At 39.9% G+C, this 22,278-nt stretch overlaps 1 protein-coding gene across 1 annotated transcript; it reads right to left on the reverse strand.

The window, feature by feature from the left end:
• Positions 1 to 834: 834 nt before the first annotated feature.
• Positions 835 to 21,507, reverse strand: LOC137296759 (proton myo-inositol cotransporter-like). Its single transcript, XM_067828604.1, has 10 exons — positions 21,394 to 21,507; positions 18,176 to 18,566; positions 15,353 to 15,512; positions 14,783 to 14,997; positions 13,608 to 13,722; positions 12,916 to 13,076; positions 12,025 to 12,151; positions 5,092 to 5,321; positions 3,918 to 4,067; positions 835 to 3,053 (listed from the first exon to the last, which is right to left on the reverse strand). The coding sequence occupies exons 2-10, from the start codon at positions 18,537 to 18,539 to the stop codon at positions 2,884 to 2,886; spliced, it is 1,692 nt and encodes a 563-aa protein (XP_067684705.1). The 5' UTR covers positions 18,540 to 18,566; positions 21,394 to 21,507; the 3' UTR covers positions 835 to 2,883.
• Between the last annotated feature and the right edge of the window lie 771 nt (positions 21,508 to 22,278).

A 22,278-nucleotide genomic window follows, 5' to 3' on the forward strand; every position in this document is an offset into this window, starting at 1 on the left:
AGTTTGAGAAATATTTTAAAGTACCCTTTTTGTATCTGTTTTGGGATTTCATGCAAATACAGCTGAAAGCAATATTATATTACTTGCACATTCCCATATGCATACGCTATTAGTGACTCTTAAACCTTATTGAGAAATATACATTTGGAAATATATGTTGAACAGAAAGTAATAATTACATCATGTGGGGAATATGGGTTGATGTACCCTAGATGTTTGTTAGTGAACAGCGTATTTATGTACCGAACTCCTCAGTGTTAATTTTGTTTTGTTTCAAGCACTGGTACAAAACGTTTTGTTGCCATCACTAGATTTTGCAGACGACAAAAAAGTACAGATACAGATATCTCCGTCCATCGATTTGCATTTGCAAAAAGTCGTTAATTTCCGTACATCATACGTGATTCAGTGCTATTCGAGATAAAGAACTGCTACTAGGAAGTACCAGATGACTTCGGTATTCCCAGCGGGTTACATAAAAATGTTACTCGCCTGTAAGTTGGGTACAGTAAAAATGGAAGAGCGCTCAGCCAATCATTAAGCGACATTTCAGTTTGAGGAAGGATAATACTTTCAACAATGTGGAAGCTAAAATATAACCAGTACAATTCCTTTTGTAGAGCAATATGTTCATTAACTTTTCAGGCAATTATGCTAGTAATGTCTACCAAGTATGTCATGTACGTTTCGCGTAGCAATTAATTTTAAAAAGATTGTAAAATGGCTCAACTGACAAAAGGAGTGGGGTACGTTGAACCAGCTCAAGGGGTAAGTTGATCGATGTCCGCTGATGATGGCAATTTTTTAATTATTAAAGGACAACAAACAAAATCACTTTACTGATTCAGTTTATTGTTATAAAACTGTGTTTTTGAACAATTGAAACAAAAATCATGGTTAGTGGTTTTAACCAGGCCAAGCATTTATTCTGGTATACAAAATAGTAAATTCAAACTTAACTTTTTTTTCCTCATATTTTACCTGAACGGTTATCAAGAAACTGACAACAGACTTTAATTAAACATGTATAAGCTCACTATATTATTAGTAGGATTTTTACTGTTGTACCACAATGATCTTTTGAGCATTTTACCGTCGCTTTATCATGGCTGATCGTTTAAGAACTAACTTCAAACGCTGAAATGCTTAACAGTATAACATTAACGAATAGCGCTTGGAACAATCAAATTTTCAGACAAGAATTGTACTCTTGTATGACAGTGACCTTTCCGAATATTTCACTACCACTGTATCATTTTTCAACATTTATCCTTAATGCTCTTAAGAACTAACATTAAACTAACGCAATATTTTAACATCAACAAAGTCACAATTCTCAACAAAACATTATCTAAGCATTCATGACTGGTCATGGATAGTCTTTATCACCAAGGAATCACCAGGCATTCAAGTCCAACTTGGCAAGATCACACTTAAACATAATCAATCCAGACCATCGACTGACATGCTGAAACGACAACGATGATGCTTGCCATTTGATGATGTTAACTTTTATCAGTGTGGTAATCAGATTTCTGCTGTGGGGTAAGTTGAGCCATCAGGAGCAAGGACCAACCTAAACTTTCTGTGAGGGGAAGTCTACCTGATGAATGGAAATCCACATTGCTCCATAAACTTTGAATGTTCGGCTCTGAAGAGAAGACTATCTCCATGTAGTTCAGGCCACTACAGAAGTGGAAGCAGAAGATGTAGCCTCTCTATATATGGCATCAAAGGTCACATGACCCATTTCATAAAGTCAAAAAAGGCGATGGCTCAGCTAAACCAGCGGCTCAACTAACTCGCCATTCCAGTACCATGATGAACCTTGGTCAGTGACAATGACTCGGGCCACACTGGAACATTTCAGTATGACCGCATACACATACGATTATCTTCTTATCCACTTATGATTGAGAATGGAAGATAGGACCGACGAAAACTAGCTCTATTACACCGTTTACGTCCTTTTTGCAACAATGACATAGGGGATGAATATCATGTTATCATGGTTTGTCCTAAGCATCTAACATTCAGACGTCGCTATTTACCTTTGGATGTATACATGTCTCCAAAGTTTATACATTTTTTTGCAAAAAAAATTGAAGTATTAACCTTCAACTTAGTCAGATTTACGTATCATGAATTCTTGAAAAACAAAACCATAACTTGAATTATCCATGAAGATTTATTTCTTTCTGGTGCTATCTTTTCTCAAATAAGGTCTTTGTAAAAAGGACTGGGTGATCGAGCAAATCTTGGTTATGCGTTTTTGAAAATTGTATAATGTATTTTTGATGTTGGCCTTTATCATATTCATGAAATAATCATATGAACCGTTGTTTATGTACATGATACATAAACTATACACGAGAAAAGCACTTTTGCGTTTCTTTTTGCAAAGTATATGTTCGGCATTGTTTTGTATTACAAGGAATACATCATGATCAGAGTAGGTGGTAAGGGCGAATGTGGTCAAAACATATGGACGTTTGCTATCCTGCGTTAAATTTTTCAGCTGGTTCCTCATCTTTTAGATGTGTACTTATCATCCCGGAAAGTTACTAACTCTATCTAGTATATTGGTCAAGTAGTTACTAGCTGATGTTGAACTTCACACATTTTTAAATGTTGTGTGCATAATTGAAAATGACAAATGCCTCAAATGGTTCAGTTAAAACTAACGCAAGATGATAACTAGACCAGAATTACCGAACCAAAACACAATATTCTACTCTGCACATAAGGCAGGACATATATATGTCCTGCACTTGAAAACATTACCGTTGTTATATCTACACAATGTTAGATTGTGGATTTAATCGTTGTAATGTTGAAGTCATAGGTATGAAGGTATTCAGAGAATGGATTCCGGTAATTTGTTCAGTGACTTGCTAGTTCATCAACTTCCCGTTTTTTCAGCACCGTCCTCTCATCACGTGTCATGAACAACTGATCGATTTCCTCCAGGCGTACCCCTCTCGTCTCCGGCATGAATATAAAGATGAAGACAGCAGCAAGTACAGAGCATCCAGCGTATAACCAGAAGATACCTACAAGATGAGATGTTACCTGAAACATCTTGACAATCCAACAGTAATCAGTGATGTTTTGTTGATTGTGTCAGCAATATTCCAGCAATATGGCCGCGGTCGGTAAATAATCGAATTGTGTCTAGACCAGACAATTCATTGATCAAATACCATAAGTATGTATGAGAATCTATACTACACTAGGTTATGTAACGCAGGTGGCGATGAATGAACAAGTACACATGGTTTCATATTTTTTATGCAGAGCTGGCATTAGTTAGAATATGTTTGCAGCAAGTAATATTTCAGAAATTACTAAATCCAATGCAGTGGGTTGAAAGATTCGTCTGAAAGACTCTTCGCTGGATTGGGTCTACTGGCTCAGTTTCATCCTTGGAACATTATCATGCACACACGCATCTGGACAATTCGGCACTTTGTAATAGTTACATATCACACTTCTGTCAACGCATCTGCTTAGAGGAGCCTCATTAAAGTAATTGACATGGAGGCAAAAGCAGCCTACCGTGCATACAAGTCACTGCTTACACGACACGACAGGTGTAGAAACACAGGAGATTTGTAAAAGTATCAGGCCATAACAAGTTTTCAAATATTAGTAAATGCAAGACTAATATGCTCGCTCAGCCATGTTCCAGCTATATTCAGCCTGTCTGTAAAGGCCAGACAATCCGGTGATCAACAGCATGAACATCGATATACACAACTGGCATACGATGACATGCAACAACCAAGTCAGTGAGCCTGACTACTCCAATCACGTCAGTCGCCTCTAACGACAAGCATGGATTGTGGAACATCAGTTCTAACCCGGATCTTCGCGAGGAAGCGTGGATGTCGAAACAGTTCCTTCATTGTTATTACCATGGATTGTGATGGCGTCAGCAAGTGACAGGAAAGTCATGTTGACGACGACCTGAGATATGAAGATCACTGAAGTACCGACTGAACTGCATATGCCGCGTGCCCACAGGGGGAATATTTCAGATATCACAATGAAAATCACACCAACTCCTGAAATACAAACGAGTGAGAGAGTGAGTGTGCTTTTACGCCACTTGTAGTAACATTACAGCAATATCATGGCGGGATACACCAGAAAACAACTTCACACATTATACCCATGTTGGGGAATCGAACTCGATTCTTTGGCGTGACAAACGGGCGCTTATCCCATTACACTACCCCAACACACCGACATATACACGAAGCAGAGCCTGTAGACATTACAGGAAAATCACCATTGGCTATTTACTATCACTATTTACTCTTGTTATGTTAATATTTGCTGAAATTTTCATCCAACTGTAAAAATAAGATTTGATTTTCGGTTCAATGGGATTTATACGCACAAAATGTTCTGCCACAAAAGTATTTTACAGGACCGTATATGAGTCATTACTAAGTCACTGCAAATAACATATTTGCAGGAAACACGTTTTTGAACATCCTCGATATCTCCAGGACACACTTTCCGATATACCCTGGATGCATCTACGTCTCAGCACGATAAATTTATTACCTCCCCTTCACTGGCTTTTTATCCAATCCGGTGTCTTCGCTGGGAAGTTAAGAGAACCAATCACAACTAATTCTTGCTTTATATAGTATCTAACCGACTAAATTTGGCAACACAAACCAGACAGAGGTTCTCTTAAAGAAGTAGAAGGAGCTCTTGCATATATTTTTTTAAGTTTCGGACCTAATAAATATGATTCCCCCCAAATCTGAGTCGCACTGGGAACAAATCTTGCCTTTGTTGACACTGGCAAGCCCGAGCTCAACTGTAACGGCGGCTCACTTGACTGGTTACTGTGAGAATGGGTAGCCAGCAAAGGGAGGTAATAAAATTGTCGGGCCGCGCTGTAGATACATCCAGGGTACAGTGGATATCCATCGGAACGTATACTAGTATCCTGGAGATATCAAGGATGGTTTTGGAAATGTACAAGGCCGTACATATGTCACTGCAAATAGCATATTTGCTGGAAATACGTTTTAGAAATGTCCTAATATATATTTGTGAGTATGTTCTTACCAGCGCTAAATATAGCCAGATATAGTGAAGACCCAATCACAGGAATCCATTTATAATCACTCGGGCAGGCCTGTGTTTCCAGCGTAAAGTCTGAACTGTTAAAAGAGTTGGTGGAAGAGCATCTCCCTGCTGTAGCACTGCCGTTTAACGACACGGGTACACATGAGGCTCTTGAGAGGACGTCGTAGCAAAAGCCGCATTGTGAAGAGTCGACGCATTGTTCACATGTTCTAAAATAATAAGAAAAACAGAATTGGAATTCATCTGAGCTAACGAGATTGCATTCACGATTCAAATAAAATATGTCCTCTGTTATATTTGAATACTGTTGCTTACAGGAGGCAACACACAAGGTATCCTTTATTGTGATTCAGCTAGGTTCCCTAATCAGTACCAGCAGTACAGAATTATGACACTGCGTTAACTCTTAAGGTGAGTGAGTGAGTTAAAATTTACCGTCACATCGGCAATATTGCAGCCATATCGTGACGAGAACAATTCACTTAATAAATTGAAAACGTCTGGAAGAGTAAAACCTGTCGACAATGGACAGTAAAACTACTAGACTATCACAGGTATGAACATAAAACTAGCATGTAAAACTAAAACACTGTAATGAGAGAAGACGATCCAATATAAAACACGGGCTATAAAGCACCAACAACTGAGGGTAGATCACCATACTAGGGACCATGGGGACTTACAATACTTTTGCTACCTGCATGGATCCCAGCTGGTTTTACACCATCCCCTCAGCCATTGGCGATTGTAAGACAAGTTAGCCAAAATTTAAAATAACAAAAATACTACGATTAAAAACTTGGTATGAGAAAATTTTACTTTGAAAGTTTTTGGGACTTACGTACCCTCTCAGGGGGACAATAATTTTTCAATACTTCAACCCCCTTTGAAGGCACAGCCACTAACAATCGCAGTTTGCTAATTTAGACTACCATTAATTAAATAACTTTTTCTATATACAAAACATATTATTCAAAATTTAGCCAACAATTCTATTTCTTTTAAAAATCCAATTATTAAATGATGATTTACTTTATTAAAAAGATCCCTAATTGATTTGATATTGAAATATTTATCCCTTGTGATTGCAAAATCAATACAGTCAAGCAAGACATGCTTGACAGTAATTCCTTCATCACAAGGGATGCAAAACCCGGGGATCTTCGCCCTTTAACAAATACTCATGAGTGTATCTTGTATGACCAATACGACATCGTCGCATAATGACCTCTTCAAATCTGGACTGACAACCCAAGTAAGTATAACCGATTGTTGGCTTGATTTGGTGTAATTTATTGATACCCATTTGGGTGTCCCACTTCTTTTGCATCAGATCACGGATATAAGATCTAATAACAGCTTTATAATCAGAGTATGGAATCAGAAGTGGTGTTACAGATTTGTTGAGTGCTGCCTTGGCAGCAAGGTCAGCCAGTGTGTTACCAGAGATTCCAACATGGCTTGGTAACCAGCAAATGACGATGTCGTATTGGCCAGTAGCAAGATCATTATACAATTCAACAATATCAGTTAAAAGTGGATGTTGAGAAGATACATTTTTAATAGCCTGAAGGCATGAAAGAGAGTCTGAATAAATGATGTACTGTTTATATTTTGGGTGGTTTTTTATATATTTTAGGGCTGTTAATATGGCATGTGCTTCTGCTGTAAAAATGGAACTGCTGTCTGGTAATCTGGAAGATATTGTCCTGGATCCAATGACAGTGGCACAAGCAACTGCGCCACCATCCTTGGACCCATCTGTAAATAAGGATTTATACGTACTATAGTTACTTTTTAATTGATTATATGCTTGTTTATATTGTAATTCATTAGTTTCTGATTTTTTGTATTTACTTAATGTAAGGTCAACTTGTGGTCTAACCAGTTGCCAAGGAGGTGAAGAAAACAAGCGAGAAGGGGCTATATTTTCTAGTTCAATGCCAGCAGCTGAGAGAAAAGGTTTCACTCTTAGTCCAAGAGGCGGAACAAGTGAAGGCTTTTTATTGTAGAAATCCCCATACGGGGGATTGAAGACACAGTTATACGCAGGATTGGACGTATTTGAATACAGTTTAGTGAGATACTGCAACGATAATTTAATACGGCGTTGATCAAGGGAAGGTTCATCTGCTTCAACGTATAGACTGTCAATAGGGGAAGTTCGGAATGATCCGATCTTAGCCCTTGATGATGGATAGAATCAAGTATTTTGAGGTTGCTTCTACAGGCTCCACCATAAACAATGGAACCGTAATCCAGTTTAGAACGGATGAGTGATCTGTATAAATGTAGGAGGGTTGATTGGTCTCCTCCCCACTTTGTATTTGAAGCGACTTTCAATAAATCAAGCGCCTTCAAGCATTTGGTTTTTAGGTATTTAATATGTGGCAGAAAGGTTAAGTGTGAGTCAAAGATAAAACCAAGGAACTTAGCTTCCTTGACAACTTTGATGGGTGCACCATTTAAAGACAAGTCAGGGTCTTTATGAGGTTTGTATTTTCGGCAAAAGTGAATGCAATTTGTCTTAGATTGAGAAAATTTAAACCCATTCTCTAGGCACCATTTATGAATTTTGTTGAGACAGATTTGTAACTGTCTCTCAATGGTTCGCATATTTTTGCCACGACAAGAAATATTAAAGTCATCCACGAAAAGGGAACCATTGATTGAATCTGTTAAAACATTTGAAAGACTATTTATTTTAATACTGAATAAAGTGACAGACTGCCTTGTGGGACACCCTGGTCCTGCTTATAATAATCAGACAGGGTAGAACCCACACGCACTTGAAATTGCCTGTCAGTTAAAAACTCAGCTATAAACTCAGGCAAACGGCCCCGTAAACCAAAATCATGTAAATCTCTTAAAATACCGTACTTCCATGTTGTGTCATAAGCTTTTTCCACATCAAAAAATATTGACACAGAATGCTCCTTGTGAAGAAGGGCATTTTTAACAAAGGACTCCAATCGGACTAAATGGTCAATGGTACTGCGATTTTTACGAAAACCACATTGAATATTAGTGATTAAATTGTTAGATTCTAGGTACCAAGTTAATCTGTTATTGACCATGCGCTCCATGGTTTTGCAAACGCAGCTAGTCAAGGAAATGGGTCTATAGTTGGGTGGATCTGTATGATCACATCCAGGTTTAGGTATGGGCACAACTATAGCATCACGCCAAGAGGAAGGAAATGTACGCGATATCCACATTTCATCGAAAATATTCAATAGTGTCTCTAAACAGGAGTTAGGTAAGTGTTTCAGGAGCTGATAATGTATGTTGTCAGCTCCTGTTGCAGTATCGTGAGCTTGTTCAAGGGCAGTATGAAGCTCATGAATGGAAAAGAGTTCGTTATAGTCTTCCCCATTATCAGAATGAAAATTAATTCGTTTCTTTTCCTGCAGTTTTTGGTATTTTTGAAATTGAGGAACGTAGTTTGATGAAGAAGAATGTTTAGCAAGTGTTTCACCCAGTTTATTTGCGATATCAGATTTATCTGTTAATACCTGATCTCCAGTTTTGAGATGATGTATGCTTGATTTGTTACCCTTACCGTTAATTCTCTGGATCATGTTCCATACTTTAGACATTGGCGTACGTGAAGTGATTTTCGAAACGTAATTTTGCCACGACTGGCGCTTATTGTGCTTGAAGGTACGCCGTGCTTTAGCATTTAAGATTTTATATTTATTCAAATTATGCACCATTGGGTGGCGACGGAAATAGTGTTCAGCTTTTTTCCGTGCCTTCGAGCTTGTTTGCAGTCATTATTAAACCACGGTTTACGTATGTGTGGATTGGTAGAGGACTTAGGAATACATTCATCGGCAATTTTGTTTAGTTCATCAGAGAATAATTGCACAGAATCAGGAGCACCAACAAAACGAGCAGGATTCAGTTTGTCAGTACATAGTAATTCAAATAAAGGCAAGTTCCATCGTGATGATGGAGGAATATCAGCCGGGACTGATGGTTTAAGAATGGTTGGAAAATGATCGCTGCCGCACAGGTCACTATGGACAGACCATTCAAATTCATTTAACAGATCTGCATCAGTGAGGGACAAATCAAGAGATGAATATGTGCCCGTACCAGGATGCAAATATGTTTTCGAAGTATCATTAAATATACACAGATCGTTGTTTGAAAGAAAATCTTCCAGTATCTTTCCAGTTTGGTTTGTGTCAGAACTACCCCAAAGTGGATTATGACCGTTTAAGTCACCCATAATGATACATGGCTTCGGCAGTTGGTCATAGAGCGCCTGAAGATCAGTTTGGTGAAGATGAGTAGATGGTGGTATATATAGGGAGCATAATGTAAAAACAATGCTCAAAGTCAATCTCACAGCGACGGCCTGAAGTGTTTTATTAAGAGGAACAGGGCTGTGAATGACACCCTGTCGCACCTAAATGGAAAATCCCCCAGTAGCCCTAAATCCTGGAGGAGAAAAGAAGTTATATGAAGCATACTGCCGTATATCAAATTGATCCGTTGCTTTATAATAAGTTTCCTGTAAACAAAATGCCGATGGTTTGAAATCCTGTATTAGTAGTTGCAAATCATTAAAATTATTCTTTAGTCCTCTACAATTCCATTGAACAATGGTGTCTAAACTACTCATGGAGGCTCAATCGGAGTTCGTGAGTTGGTGTGGGGTCTACTCCCACAGACTGGGGGAGATGGGGTGACCTCCATCTCCAAAGGATCAAATTGATTTTGAACCTGTATGGGGGACGACTGAGAGGAAGGCACCTCCAAGTGTTGGATGGTTCTGGTTCTTCTCGATTGCTTCTTTTCCTTTTGCACATTTTTAGATGATTTATGTTGTATTTTCGATGTACATTCTGTTACAGACACAGGATCAGCTGAAGGAGTCGATGTGATAGAATCTGTCTGAGAGGCCGATGTTGAAGTATTGGATTCGACCATTTGAGAGGTCTCATCTGTGTCACCTATTGTAAGTTGTTTGTGTACCCATGATATTGACGTTTGGCATGACGTAGATCTCATGGGAGGTTTAGAAGTAGTGGCACGTGATGAAACTGCATCAGAATATGACACTGATGAAGTGGTTGAAATAGCTACCAATTTTCTAGCTTCAGCATATGAAATATTGCTGGTGTATTTGATATTTTGGATGTTATTTTCAAGTTCATAAGAAGGGCAAGATTTGGATGAAGCCAAGTGATCACCATTGCAGTTGGCACACTTGATGACATTTGTGCACTCAGAGAGTCCATGTGCATCACCACAACGAGAACATATCGTCTTGTTACGACAGAACTTGGCCCCATGACCAAACTTTTGGCATTTAAAGCATCGGAGTGGAGATGGTACATACACCTCAACTCCGATATTAAAGTATCCAGCTTTAACATATTTTGGAAGTGAAGAAAGTGAAAACGTAAACAGGTAAGTGTTCAGCTTCATGATTGTGCCATCATCTTTCTTTTTAGTAAAACGCTTTACTCCGGTTACTCCCTGGCTTTCCAGTTCATTGACAATGTCATCCTCATTCATGTCACAAAGGCAACGTGCCCTGTCTCTGACTATACCTCTACAGGAATTCAGAGTTCTATGCACTGAGACAACAACAGGTGTATTCACAAACTGTTTTAGTTTCAACAGATTGTCCGATTGTTGTCTCCGTGCACATTCCACTAAAAGCGAACCATTTCGGAGACGTGTAACGTCCTTCACTTCTCCACAGACACCTTGAATGCCTTTAGATATTGCAAAGGGGTTCAGTTTCAACGGAATATCGTTTGGAGATGAGATAACTATGAACCTCGGCCACGTGTCAACAATATCAGAAGATCCTTCATGAGACGATATAGACTCCACATATCGACGTTTATGTTTGGATGAACCAGATGGAATAGAAAGTGCCATGGTGTAGGAAAAGCGTTCGACATCCCTGCTCCCCACCCACCATGGAGTGTCAACGAGGACGGTGAAACAGCGGAAACCAGTCTGTACCACCAGGGCTACAGGGATGTTATACTCCAGCTAATAAAAACTTGAAAAGCTATGGAATCAAACAGAAGAATGCCAGGTTGGTTCGCCCTTCACACCTTTCTGGAGAAACACAGAATTCAGAGATCTTTATTGCCAGATTGGCCCATGAGCCACCGCCTTCTGGCATAGGACTCTAGGCAATTGGAAGAGAACAGGTTATGGATGATATTCATTCAAATCAGTCACAATAATTTTCACATTTGTCAGTTTCAAGATGAATGTGTCCATGCTCAGTGCACGATGTGACCAGCCGATTGATAGAATCGGGCCGATTCTACCACCCGTCTAGGTGAAGTAAGGGCCAAAGTGGTGTGTTGAGCAAAAGGAACACGTCCCAGGCTCCCAGTGCCCTCAACCACCAGACTACCGTCCTCCACCGACACGGGACGCAACCCACGGCAAACAGGTTGCCCAATTTGGTCGCCTCTTACGACCAGCAATGGGGTGCTGTGGACAAATTCTGCCCCGGGTCCACACGGGAATTAACTCTTAAGGACTACTATAGTGCGAATATAGACAACCTCGACTGTGGGTGTGAAGGTATGTCTGGCCAGTTTCACACTTAATTTTATCTTTCTATGAGTAAAACGAAATATCTCCCGACTTCGCCTTTTTGTCTTCGCTAGGGCTCAAATGTCTTCAGCAAATACATTACATTGTCGTATAATGTTGCATTCATTTATTTATTTATTTGTTTATTTGCCAACGCATACATTCTACATTAGAGTTACACTATGTCCTATGTCCTTTGTGTTAACGAAATTGGGTTGCAGAACGTGTGTCACTTAATGTCAAATAACAGTTTACTCATATCAAATGTAGTCCATTAGTCTCAATGTGTGGTTTCATTGTTCTCAGATTTGAAAACATATGACAACATACCTGAATTTACATATGGATCCTGTTGTAGCGTTGTTGATGGTACTCTGAATGTCTTCACTAACGGCGGGAGAATGGGTGGTGGAGAGATAGAAACCAAGTCCAAGAATGACCAAAGAAATTATCAGTCCTGTTAACAATGAAAGTCATAAAAGTCATCCTTTTGTAGATTTATGTTTATATACACTGATTATAGTGGAACTGGGTATGTTGTCCTCCAGTATGAGTCATGTTCAATATGGGACATATTGCCGTGGTACGGCAAGCTAAACAAGAAGACACAGTCATCAATATCCCCCGCATTACCTCCAATTTCAGTCGAAGTCAAACCTGTTGCCATGAAAACGCCAAAAATATTTTATTCAGAATTCCAGACCTGTGAAAAGGCACCAGTACGCCACTAGACCAATCCATGTGTCAAGCTTGGTGAAGAAATATTGAACGGTCTGCGCAGCAAAAGATAAATGAGCACGGAACGGACGGGGTGCAGATTAATAACACGCACACACACACACACACACACACACACACCCACACACCCACACACCCACCCCGCAAAATAAAATAAATAATAAAAGCAATGAATTTTCAGATTATACTGAACAAAAATGTTACGGATCTTGAATATGTTGGCGGATATCTATTTAATCTATCTAAATGAATGTGAATTTAAGCTGGGATGAATAGGGTGACGTCACTAATACGTCACTAACAGGTGTGATATGAGTATATATCACATAATGATATATATCAATTATGTGACATTATCAACATAAAACAAAGTTAAAACCAAAGCAGATGTAGTGAACAGTTATGAAGGTAGGTTTTAGGTGACCTAAGATGTAGCTCCATATATGGTCATAACGTCGGCAAGCGTGACGTGACATTATTTACCTATTTGTGTGCCAAGAAACAGAAGTTTGCGCCCCATCCTCTCAACCAAGCAGGTGCCTATGAGGGATGTTACAGCCTGCACTGCTGTTGGAACTGTTGTCATCCACAGTGCATCAGTGACTGCGAAACCGCCTCTTTTGAGTATCGTTCCTGTGTAGAACCTGCAAAACATCATTTTTGCCCCAAATCCTTTTCTTCCGCTGAACTCGTCTAAACCGAGTTTTATGCTGTCGCTATTCTTGTATGTCTTTTTTAAATTTCTTATCTGCTTTATAAATTGCTTTGTATTTATGATGCACTTGCATATATGCATGTATATATTTGGTCTCGTGTCATGATTTGAACGATTTCACTTCATACTTTAATTCACTCACTAATCCTATGTTCTTTAGTATGGTGATCATCTATCTTCAGTTGTTGGCGATCTGTGGCCTGTTTTATACTGTATTGTCACAAAATGCAATCAGTCTCGTCCTTTGACGAGAGCTTTTATAAAATACACATGTTTTTAACCAACGTCAAATTCCCGTCACGATATGGCTGAAATATTGCCGAAACGACCTTAAATATTAACTCCTTGACTCACTAACTACCGCTCAATATGATAGATAACCTATCACTTATGAATAGCACAATGTGTGAGTGTTGTTTTGGGGGATATTGCAATCGAAATCGAACTACAGTCCACTTACATAACTGGTCCCCCTCCTGTCACCTGTGTGATCAAAGACAAGATCACTGACAGCATCAGCGCTCTTCGGACTGGAGGCGTTTTTAGTATCCGAACGATGATCGAGGAACCGTGCTCTGTACCGAAGCAATGTCAGATTAACGAAAACAAAGGTGGATCGACAAGGTTCCAGAGCAGGACACCTAAATGCTTCCAGCTGATTTTTCTTCTGAAAATCACTAGAAATTGTGCCTAAGTCTGTATGACTATAAGTTGAAGTACGGAATGTAGTTTTATAACGAACACTCTTGTAAAGAAATAGATTATAACATGGTTTAGAAATGGTTCATGTTTGAAATACTCTGGTAACTGCATAAAGCAGGACTTGATATACTTCACACGAAAGTATGAACTCGTGACATTTTTAGATCACTTCACTTTCCTTGATATTGTTTTTCAGTCGCATGTGACAAATCAAACACGGCAAACGTCGACCAAAGTAATTTCATCTATTGATAATGGGAAGCAGGTATGCCCAGTACAGGACCACTGTTCATTCGAACCATCAATATAAATTTTACTAATATCCCGTTTCAGATCATTCAATGAAATAATTGAAGTTTATTCATATTTTATCGTATTAGTAATAGTAACTGTCATCCCTCTGCTGAACAGTAAATACGTCAGATGGGATTTCAGCACACCACAAGAACTAGAATCTAGAGTCATGTTTGACCACTCTTGAATGGCGTTATGTATTCGTCTCCGCTCCGCCCGTTTTCATCAAAACAAATAATAATTACCCAGAAAATAAGCCATCAATAAATTTGGCGATTCAACAGTATATTTGCAAAAGGACTCATATTGTAATAGAGGGTAAGATTCTTTATGGATAACAACTTCTTTATTCTCGTATGATGCGACGTTTCGGTATAGATCCTTATACCGTTGTCAAGACAACGGTATAAGGATCAATACCGAAACGTCTAGACAAAGAATCTTACCCTCTATTACTCTCCAGCTTCTAATAAATGCCAATCAAACAAAACGACTCATATTGTAGTCATCCGCTCCTCGACTTTATCTACAGAGATTTCTGGTGGAACTTACAATAGTTTGGTAAATTCCACCACAAATCGTTCCCGAATAGGTGCATGTAATTCAACATAAGACAACTGACATTGCGAGAATACCAACCTGTTTCAAGTTTCAGCTTCTTGCCTTCCGCAACAGTTTTTTTCATGTCGTTGAGTTCAATGTCGATTTCTTCCGTGTTACTTCTCAGTCGTTTGAGGACAGAAACGGCTTCCTCCTCTCTTCCTCTGTCCATGTACCACCGAGGACTTTCCGGGAGGAACAGAAATCCCACAAAGTGGACACCACCAAGAGCACACGGACATGCGAACATCCATCTGATGGAACAGGAATTAAAGTACTGAAATATTTGAAACCTGAACTTCGCGGAAAGCTCAAGGCATGCTGCCCAAATGTGTCATTCCTTCATACACGTGGGGACACGGGACAGACTGGGCCTTCGACAACTAATGATTGTCTTAAGGATAGGGTGTTCAGGCTCGCTGACATGGTTGTCATCACATCCCAACTGCATTGATCGATGCCCTTGATGCTGATCACTGGTTTGCCTGGTCCAGACAGTTACTTATAGACCACCGCCATTGGCTGGAATATTGTTGAGTGTGGTGATAAACAACAAACAAATCTACTCCTTGAGATACTTCGGAACGTATCATCATATAGTGTACTCACCTCCATCCGGCTTCCCCTAGTCCACTGAAAGCACCTCCCGCAACTGATGACAGAAACACCCCAAAAGAAATCAAGACCTGTGTAAGAGTTCCCAAACGTCCTCTGATATCGACGGGGGCACATTCCGATATATACATTGGTACTGCGAGAGATGCAGCTCCTGCAACAATATTGTGAGTAGGTGAAGATTTCCGACGTCATATAACATGTTTATCATCAGTGCCGTTGTGGAATCTTTTGTAAATGCGGACAAAAATGTAAGCCATTTAAACCAAGTTATCAAACTCGAAAACGTATATAACAGCGAACTGCACAACTAAATGACCAGTATTAACATGCAAGCTATATTGTTACATGACAGTCCAGTGGACCAAATGATTTCAGCATGGACCCCGGGATAATGCCGAGAGTAGAGCCCGTCAAAACAGCAGATGCAAATCTTGTCTCAAGACTGGGACTGGAGACAGTGCCGATGTTTCCAAAATATGAGATGATACTATAACCTCAGTTGCGTTGTGGAATCTGTTGTAAATGCTGACAAAAATGTAAACCATTTGAACCAAGTTATCAAACTCGAAAATACAAATTACGGCTATGTAACATGTTATCAATGTCTAATTTAATATTCATAATACGACGATGTCACTGTAGGCCATTAAAGATATACTCATGAGTACCTGTCAAAACGTGTGGATCCTCCGTTTTGTATCCCTTGTGATGAAAGAATCACGGTCAAGTATGTCCTACTTGACTGTATTGATTTTGCCATCACAAGGGATAACTATTTCCAGGTAAAACTGTAAAGGATTTTTTATAATGTTAATCATCATAAACAATTACAATTTTAAAGGAAACAAAATTGTTAGATACATTCTGAATAGGCTTTGATCCTAGATAATTTGTATTTCACAATAGGTAGTATAAATATGCAACTGCGATTGGTAGTGGCTGTACCCTCAAAGGGGGCTGAAGTAGTGTAAAAATATCGTCCTCCCGAGAGGCAAGTCCGAAAAACTTTTAGAGTCATTTTTGCTCATATATAAAGTCATGGAAAAATTTAAGGGAACGCATGAAACAGCTGTGACTTTTGAATCAGTAAGAGAAAAGTTCACACAGATGAAAAAGCTTATGTCTCTGGAGAACTGCTTGGCATCGCCGTGGCATGCTGCGAATGAGTGTACGGATAGTACCAATCGGAATTCTACGCCATTCTTCCTGGAGAACCACGAAAAGTTCATCAAAATAGTTGGGTTGAACAGGTTTGTCCCGAACATTGCGGCCTAGAACATACCAAAGATGTTCAATGGGGTTAAAGTCAGGACTTTTAGCCGGCCATTACAACACACCAGACACCTGCAGCCCTCAGTCTGTCCCGACAAACATGAGCGATGTGAGGGCGGGCATTGTCATTCTGGAACTCGAACATTCGACCAGAGCCCCCTCCATAACGATCATGTTGTTTGATAGTGCAGGTACTGTGACGTTCCCTTCCGCGTCTCCAAACTCGAATTCGACCGTCATTATAGTCTAGTGTGTACCAGCTCTCATCACTAATCATGGTGTTTCTCCATTGAAGTACGGTTCTGCCTCCATGGTTCCGTGCTCACAGCAGTCTCAAGTGCTTGTGTTGCTCAGTCATGTCGATTCCAACCAATGGACGGCGGCTTTTTAGACCAGCCGATTTAAGACGATTACGCACTGTACGTGAACAAATTCTGACGTTTGTTCTTCGCCTGAATTCCGTATTGATTTTGGAGGAGGATTTGTCTCGTAGAACAATAAGGCGTGGGTTCCGGTCATCCCGTGGGGTGTTTTTTTTTCCGTCCTCGACCACGCCTCATTTTGACGTCAACAGTCGCTCTATAGAGATTCCAAAGTCTGGATATCACGCTAACAGACTTGTGAAAAGTTGTTGCAAAATGTCGTAATGAGCTTCCACCATTAACCATACCAATTGCCTCCCATTTCTGTGCCAAAGTTAAGTACTGTCTCGCCGTCTTAACAATGTTTTGAACCGTTGTGTTTGACAGTGCACATACATGTAACGTGTAAATCTAAGTGCATGTAACTTCAGGAGCATGTAGTGGACGTACATGGAAAGCATTATGGTGAGTGTGAGTGAACTGCTCTTCACGAAAACGATAATACACGGCGCTGAAGTTAGTAAACAGAAATTTTGAATTGCCCTGAGAAACACGCGTTCCCTTAAATTTTTCCATGGGTATACTTTTTAATCGTGGTATTCTTGTTCTCTTAAAATATGGCTAAATCTTCCTACCATCGCCAGCGTCGGACGGGATGGTGTAAATCCAGCTAGGGCCCATGGAGGTAGCAAAAGTACTGTAAGTCCCCATGGTCCCAAGTATGGTGATCTGCCTTCAGTTGTTGGTGATGTATAGCCCGTGTTCTATATTATTTTGCCCAGTTAGTGCTGTTAGTTTTATCTTTCCACACTAGTTTTAATTGTAACTGTCATATTCTAGTTGTTCTTCTGTCCTTTGACGACATGTTTCCATAATATATACATATTTCTTTTCAAACATGTTCTCGCCACGATACAGTTGAAATATCCCTGATGTGACGTTAAATATTAACTCATTCACTCACTCGCTTACCCATTTAATATTTCGAAACATAAAAATGCCCTCAAGCAGATTTGTCAGACATGTGTTATAATGAATATTCTGTGGGTCCGGAAAAGTCGTTTATTAGTGTTAATCTCATTTTAATCGCATTTCCAATACTCTTTTGAGACAGGTTTGAGATTGAAGATCTGTGCATACTCGATTTGTTTGTTGGGGATGCCTGAATATGTACAGTTACCTGCTCCCATCCCAGCAAACAATCGGCCAACAAGAACCACCTCTTTTGTTGGTGCGGCAGCTGTAATGATGGCACCGACACTCATCAGTGTATTTGATCCAAGGATCATCTTCTTTCTTCCCAAAATCTGGACAAGGTAACCAGCAAGTGGAAGGGCCAAGGCAGCTCCGACAGTGCCGAATGTAGCTATCAGCTGCTGCCACATGGTGTCGAGCTGGAACGTATCAACCAGAAGCAGCATGGCGCCCGAGATGATGCCGAAAGCATAGCCCACCAAAAGCGCCAGTGTAGATGCAAATATTGTTGAGATGTAGACGAACCGTGGATGACTTTCTGTTGGCTTTCCTTTGCCCTCACTACCCATGATGACGTTCCAGGTGTTCTGCCAAACCTATTAAGAAGGCGGTTAGAATGATATAGCATTATGATACTTTCATTGCATAATCAAATCAAAACTTTCAGGAAATTTGTACTTACAATTTCACAGCAGTCCTTCTGTCATACGTATCGGAGACACACAGTTGTTTGAAATCCAGCCATACGTGTCAGCTGAATAGTTTCTTATTTTCAGGACACAAACTGAATTGCTATACATACTCATTTGCGGTCGCATATAATAGCTTGTTCCACAAGTTCAGTTGTTTAGTGGTGTGCTTTTCATGACATAATCTTTTGTTTGTTTGCCCACATAGGTACAGTTTGTGAATTATATTGCTGGCATATTGTTAAACGCGGCGTAGAGCCATATTCATGCTGCTCAGGATGCTAGTCATTCCACCGTCTGGTCCATACTTGATTTTCTTTTTAGTAGAACGGAGAGATTAAACAAACCAAATAGAGCTGCAAACCTGAAAAATGAGCTAAAGGTTTTCGTGATACAGGAGAGCGTAGGCACAGACTATTGTTTATGCTGCCTTTTTTAACAGATGGGAGAATACAGGAGGGTCCGTCACGTAGTCCTTGAAGCATATCAATTAAATTGCTCACCCTTTACATCTGTTCTGTGGCTTTAATAAAGAATCTCAAACTCCCATCTCTCTGCTTTTGATAAATGCGGTTGTCTATTAAGAATTTCATTTTTTTAGGCTAAGCTTAAAAGAGTCTGTGCAAGATAACTATACCAAGCTATGCAGAAACCTCTTAAATAACATCTATATAAACTGTGACTCTGCAAAATGTTCAACAAAGGGTTACTGTGCGGTTCATCGTTTGTTTCCACCCGGTCTGAAGTGCAACAAGCGCAATGTAATTATCATGCAAACACCCATTCCCTGCAACTGCTGGTGTCAAGATATGACGAATGAGGTCAAGTTCAGTACGAACTGGGTGCAAGTGTTTCCAACATGTGCATGATGGATTTAACCCTTTTCATAAGTATTTGTTTCAACACAACGGCGGGGAACAGAAATATGATGATTTTGGAGCGTCCATTTGTAGAGTAGGCCCCGGTCTTCACTGCTGAAGATGGACATTCTTGCTGATTTATTTTTACGCCGTACTCAGGATTATTCCAGCTTTATTGCGTTCTGTAAATAATCGGGTTTCCACCAGGCAACCAAGTGATCAACAGCATGAGCATCGATCTACGTAACTGGGACTCGATGACATGTGGCATCCAAGTCGGCGAGTCTGACCACCCGATCCCGTTTAGTCACCTCTTACGACAAGCATGTGATGCTGAAATCCAATTCTAACTGCGATCTTCGCAGGTTTTCTCATCAAGTAAGTATCGTTTTGCTCTAAACGGTTGTAATGTCATAGCACATAGCACGCCAGTGTCCTGTTATGGTGATAGTTAAAGGCGAAGCAACACTGTATTACATAACGCATGGTGGCAGGACAAACTGTACTTCTTTTCTAAGAAGCATCCTATACTGAAACTTCAGTTGAACAACTTAGCGCTCACTGGAGCGGACACAAACTCAAGCGTTGTTCCATTGTCCTCATGTGCACAATAGATTCATTTTGTGTAGCATCGCCTGCAGGCTTGAATGTGTTTTTTATGTGCATTGACTTGAGAAACCCGAGCTATGTTATTCCGAAAGAGAGTTCAAAGAAGGGAAGTAAACTTTTACCATCTTTCCACAAACCGTTGCGCTACGAATGTACTGCAATGCGGGTGGCGTGACTTCACGTGTATGCTTGAAAAATGCTGGATAAATGCAAAGTCGTGTAAAACATCTTGAGGTACATGATTTCGACTACATGAACACAGACATGAGAAACATGGGATAACATGTGATGTTATGAAGTCAACAGACACAAACGGCCTAAAATGTGGTGATCTAACAGATAAATAAACAATATGGTTGTGGACACCATTTGCGTTAGTACATGCAAGACAGTGGTAAAGCATGGAAAAAAAACAAGACATTCCAAATGTCAACCTGAGACCAGCCGGTATTGATCCTATCGTCGGCGTCTCCCATCATATTCCAGATATGGTTTAACCACTACCTGACCAACCTAAATTGTATGAATGTCGGCATATATTTTAACCTACACGCATTACAAGAAATTGCCTGGCTGTGTGAAGAATGTCTCATACATTGTACCAGTCCAGAAATCGACCACGGATCTTCTCACTTTACAAATTAACGCGTAACCCTTGTGGCTGTCCAGGACCCTGTCAGTCGCAAAGTGGTCATTTTCACAGTACCATACTGATCCGGGTTATATTCCTTTTCAACTGTACTAAAAAGAAATAAGCAAATACCTGAAGACGACTACCTTACCGACTTACAAACTAAGCAACTACAAGTACAACGTCAATTCAGCATATACTGCAAAATAGCTTCAGGTGATTTGTTTGGTGATGTTATGTAATGCCACATTCGGCATAAGCAGGCCTTTGTCGGTCTCAGAATAACCGCGTCTGAGTCGGATAATCCAGTGATTTACAGTATGAACATCGATCTAAGCTAGATGCGATAACATGCATCAAGTAGGTGCCTCTTGTGACAATCCTAGGTTGCTGAACATCTATTCAAACCAGGATCTTAACGGACCAGTAATGTGGAAACTGAAAATCAGTGCTCGAAACAGGTGTTCACGAAAAAATGAAGAATATCCTTTGCATTTAACGAAGCGGCAGCCTGGCCAAGAACATGCACTCACTTGGAAGATACATCCACAGTGCTGTAGCTTCATAAACGTTTCCTTTGTGCCAAACTATTTTAAATGCCTTAAATCACAAGATACAACTCAAACTTACTCACCTTAGCCTGCCCTCTTTACGATGTGCTCTAAAGACCTCAAATGTTGTGTCGTGAGCCCAGATTTTTGGCTACAAGCACGTTATCATTTCATGTTTGGATATACACGTTTCAGTGCACATATATAAAATGTCTGTGCTAAACAACTTGCATACACCACCAGTCCATTCATTCTTGTTGCCATTCTTGTGAATGTGACAAAAATGACTTGAATGGTTTATTTTTCTGAAAATAGTTTGGGGGCGTCACAAGCTTAAAACATGTGCACCCATTCATGATGTATTTTGTATAAAAATGACATGCACGGCTTGCCTCAATATTAATGTCGCCCACAGTTCACGCGGCTTCTGTTTAAAGATTCATAATGCTCTTCCTAGCGATGTACCTCTCTATCCTTATTTTATTAGAGAGATAAAACCAGAAACTGGATACGCAAGGCGTTTGAAGAAACCTTCAGTGACATAACTTCAGTAATTTATGTATCTAAATAATAATCTATACACAGATACACAAATAAAGGTGAGGTGAACGAAGATCATGATATGTTCAGTTTAACTTACTTCGAGTTTAGTAAACTAAAGTGAGTCATTTGGGGGAGCTTTTCACATCATGCTTCAAGTAAACACAAGTAAACCTTCAAGAGACCTGGTGACTTCAGAAGTGTAAACACTCAACAGAAAATCTAGAGCAGCATTCTCCGTTAGCTTCAGAAGTGTAAACACTCAACAGAAAATCTAGAGCAGCATTCTCCGTTAGGTGTCCAAAGTATGTGACGGTAGTCTGAAACAGGACGAACTATATAAGGTTCTTCTTGGGGAAACTGAACTGAGTTTCGCTCATTGTGTTCTGGAGACCGTAAGCGTGACGAACGATCTCTATACTAGGCTA

The sequence above is a fragment of the Haliotis asinina genome, chromosome 9 (genome assembly GCF_037392515.1).
Source record: "Haliotis asinina isolate JCU_RB_2024 chromosome 9, JCU_Hal_asi_v2, whole genome shotgun sequence".
NCBI lineage: Eukaryota > Metazoa > Mollusca > Gastropoda > Lepetellida > Haliotidae > Haliotis > Haliotis asinina.

Excerpts from the sequence above, each read along its gene's own strand:
- LOC137296759 (XM_067828604.1), bottom strand. The coding sequence starts at position 18,539 with ATGGGTAGTGAGGGCAAAGGAAAGCCAACAGAAAGTCATCCACGGTTC. Across the intron at positions 12,152-12,915 it reads GTTTCTTGGCACACAAATAG|GACTGATAATTTCTTTGGTC; the intron begins GTAAATAATGTC and ends CATTGTTAACAG. Across the intron at positions 5,322-12,024 it reads GGATCCATATGTAAATTCAG|AACATGTGAACAATGCGTCG; the intron begins GTATGTTGTCAT and ends TTATTATTTTAG.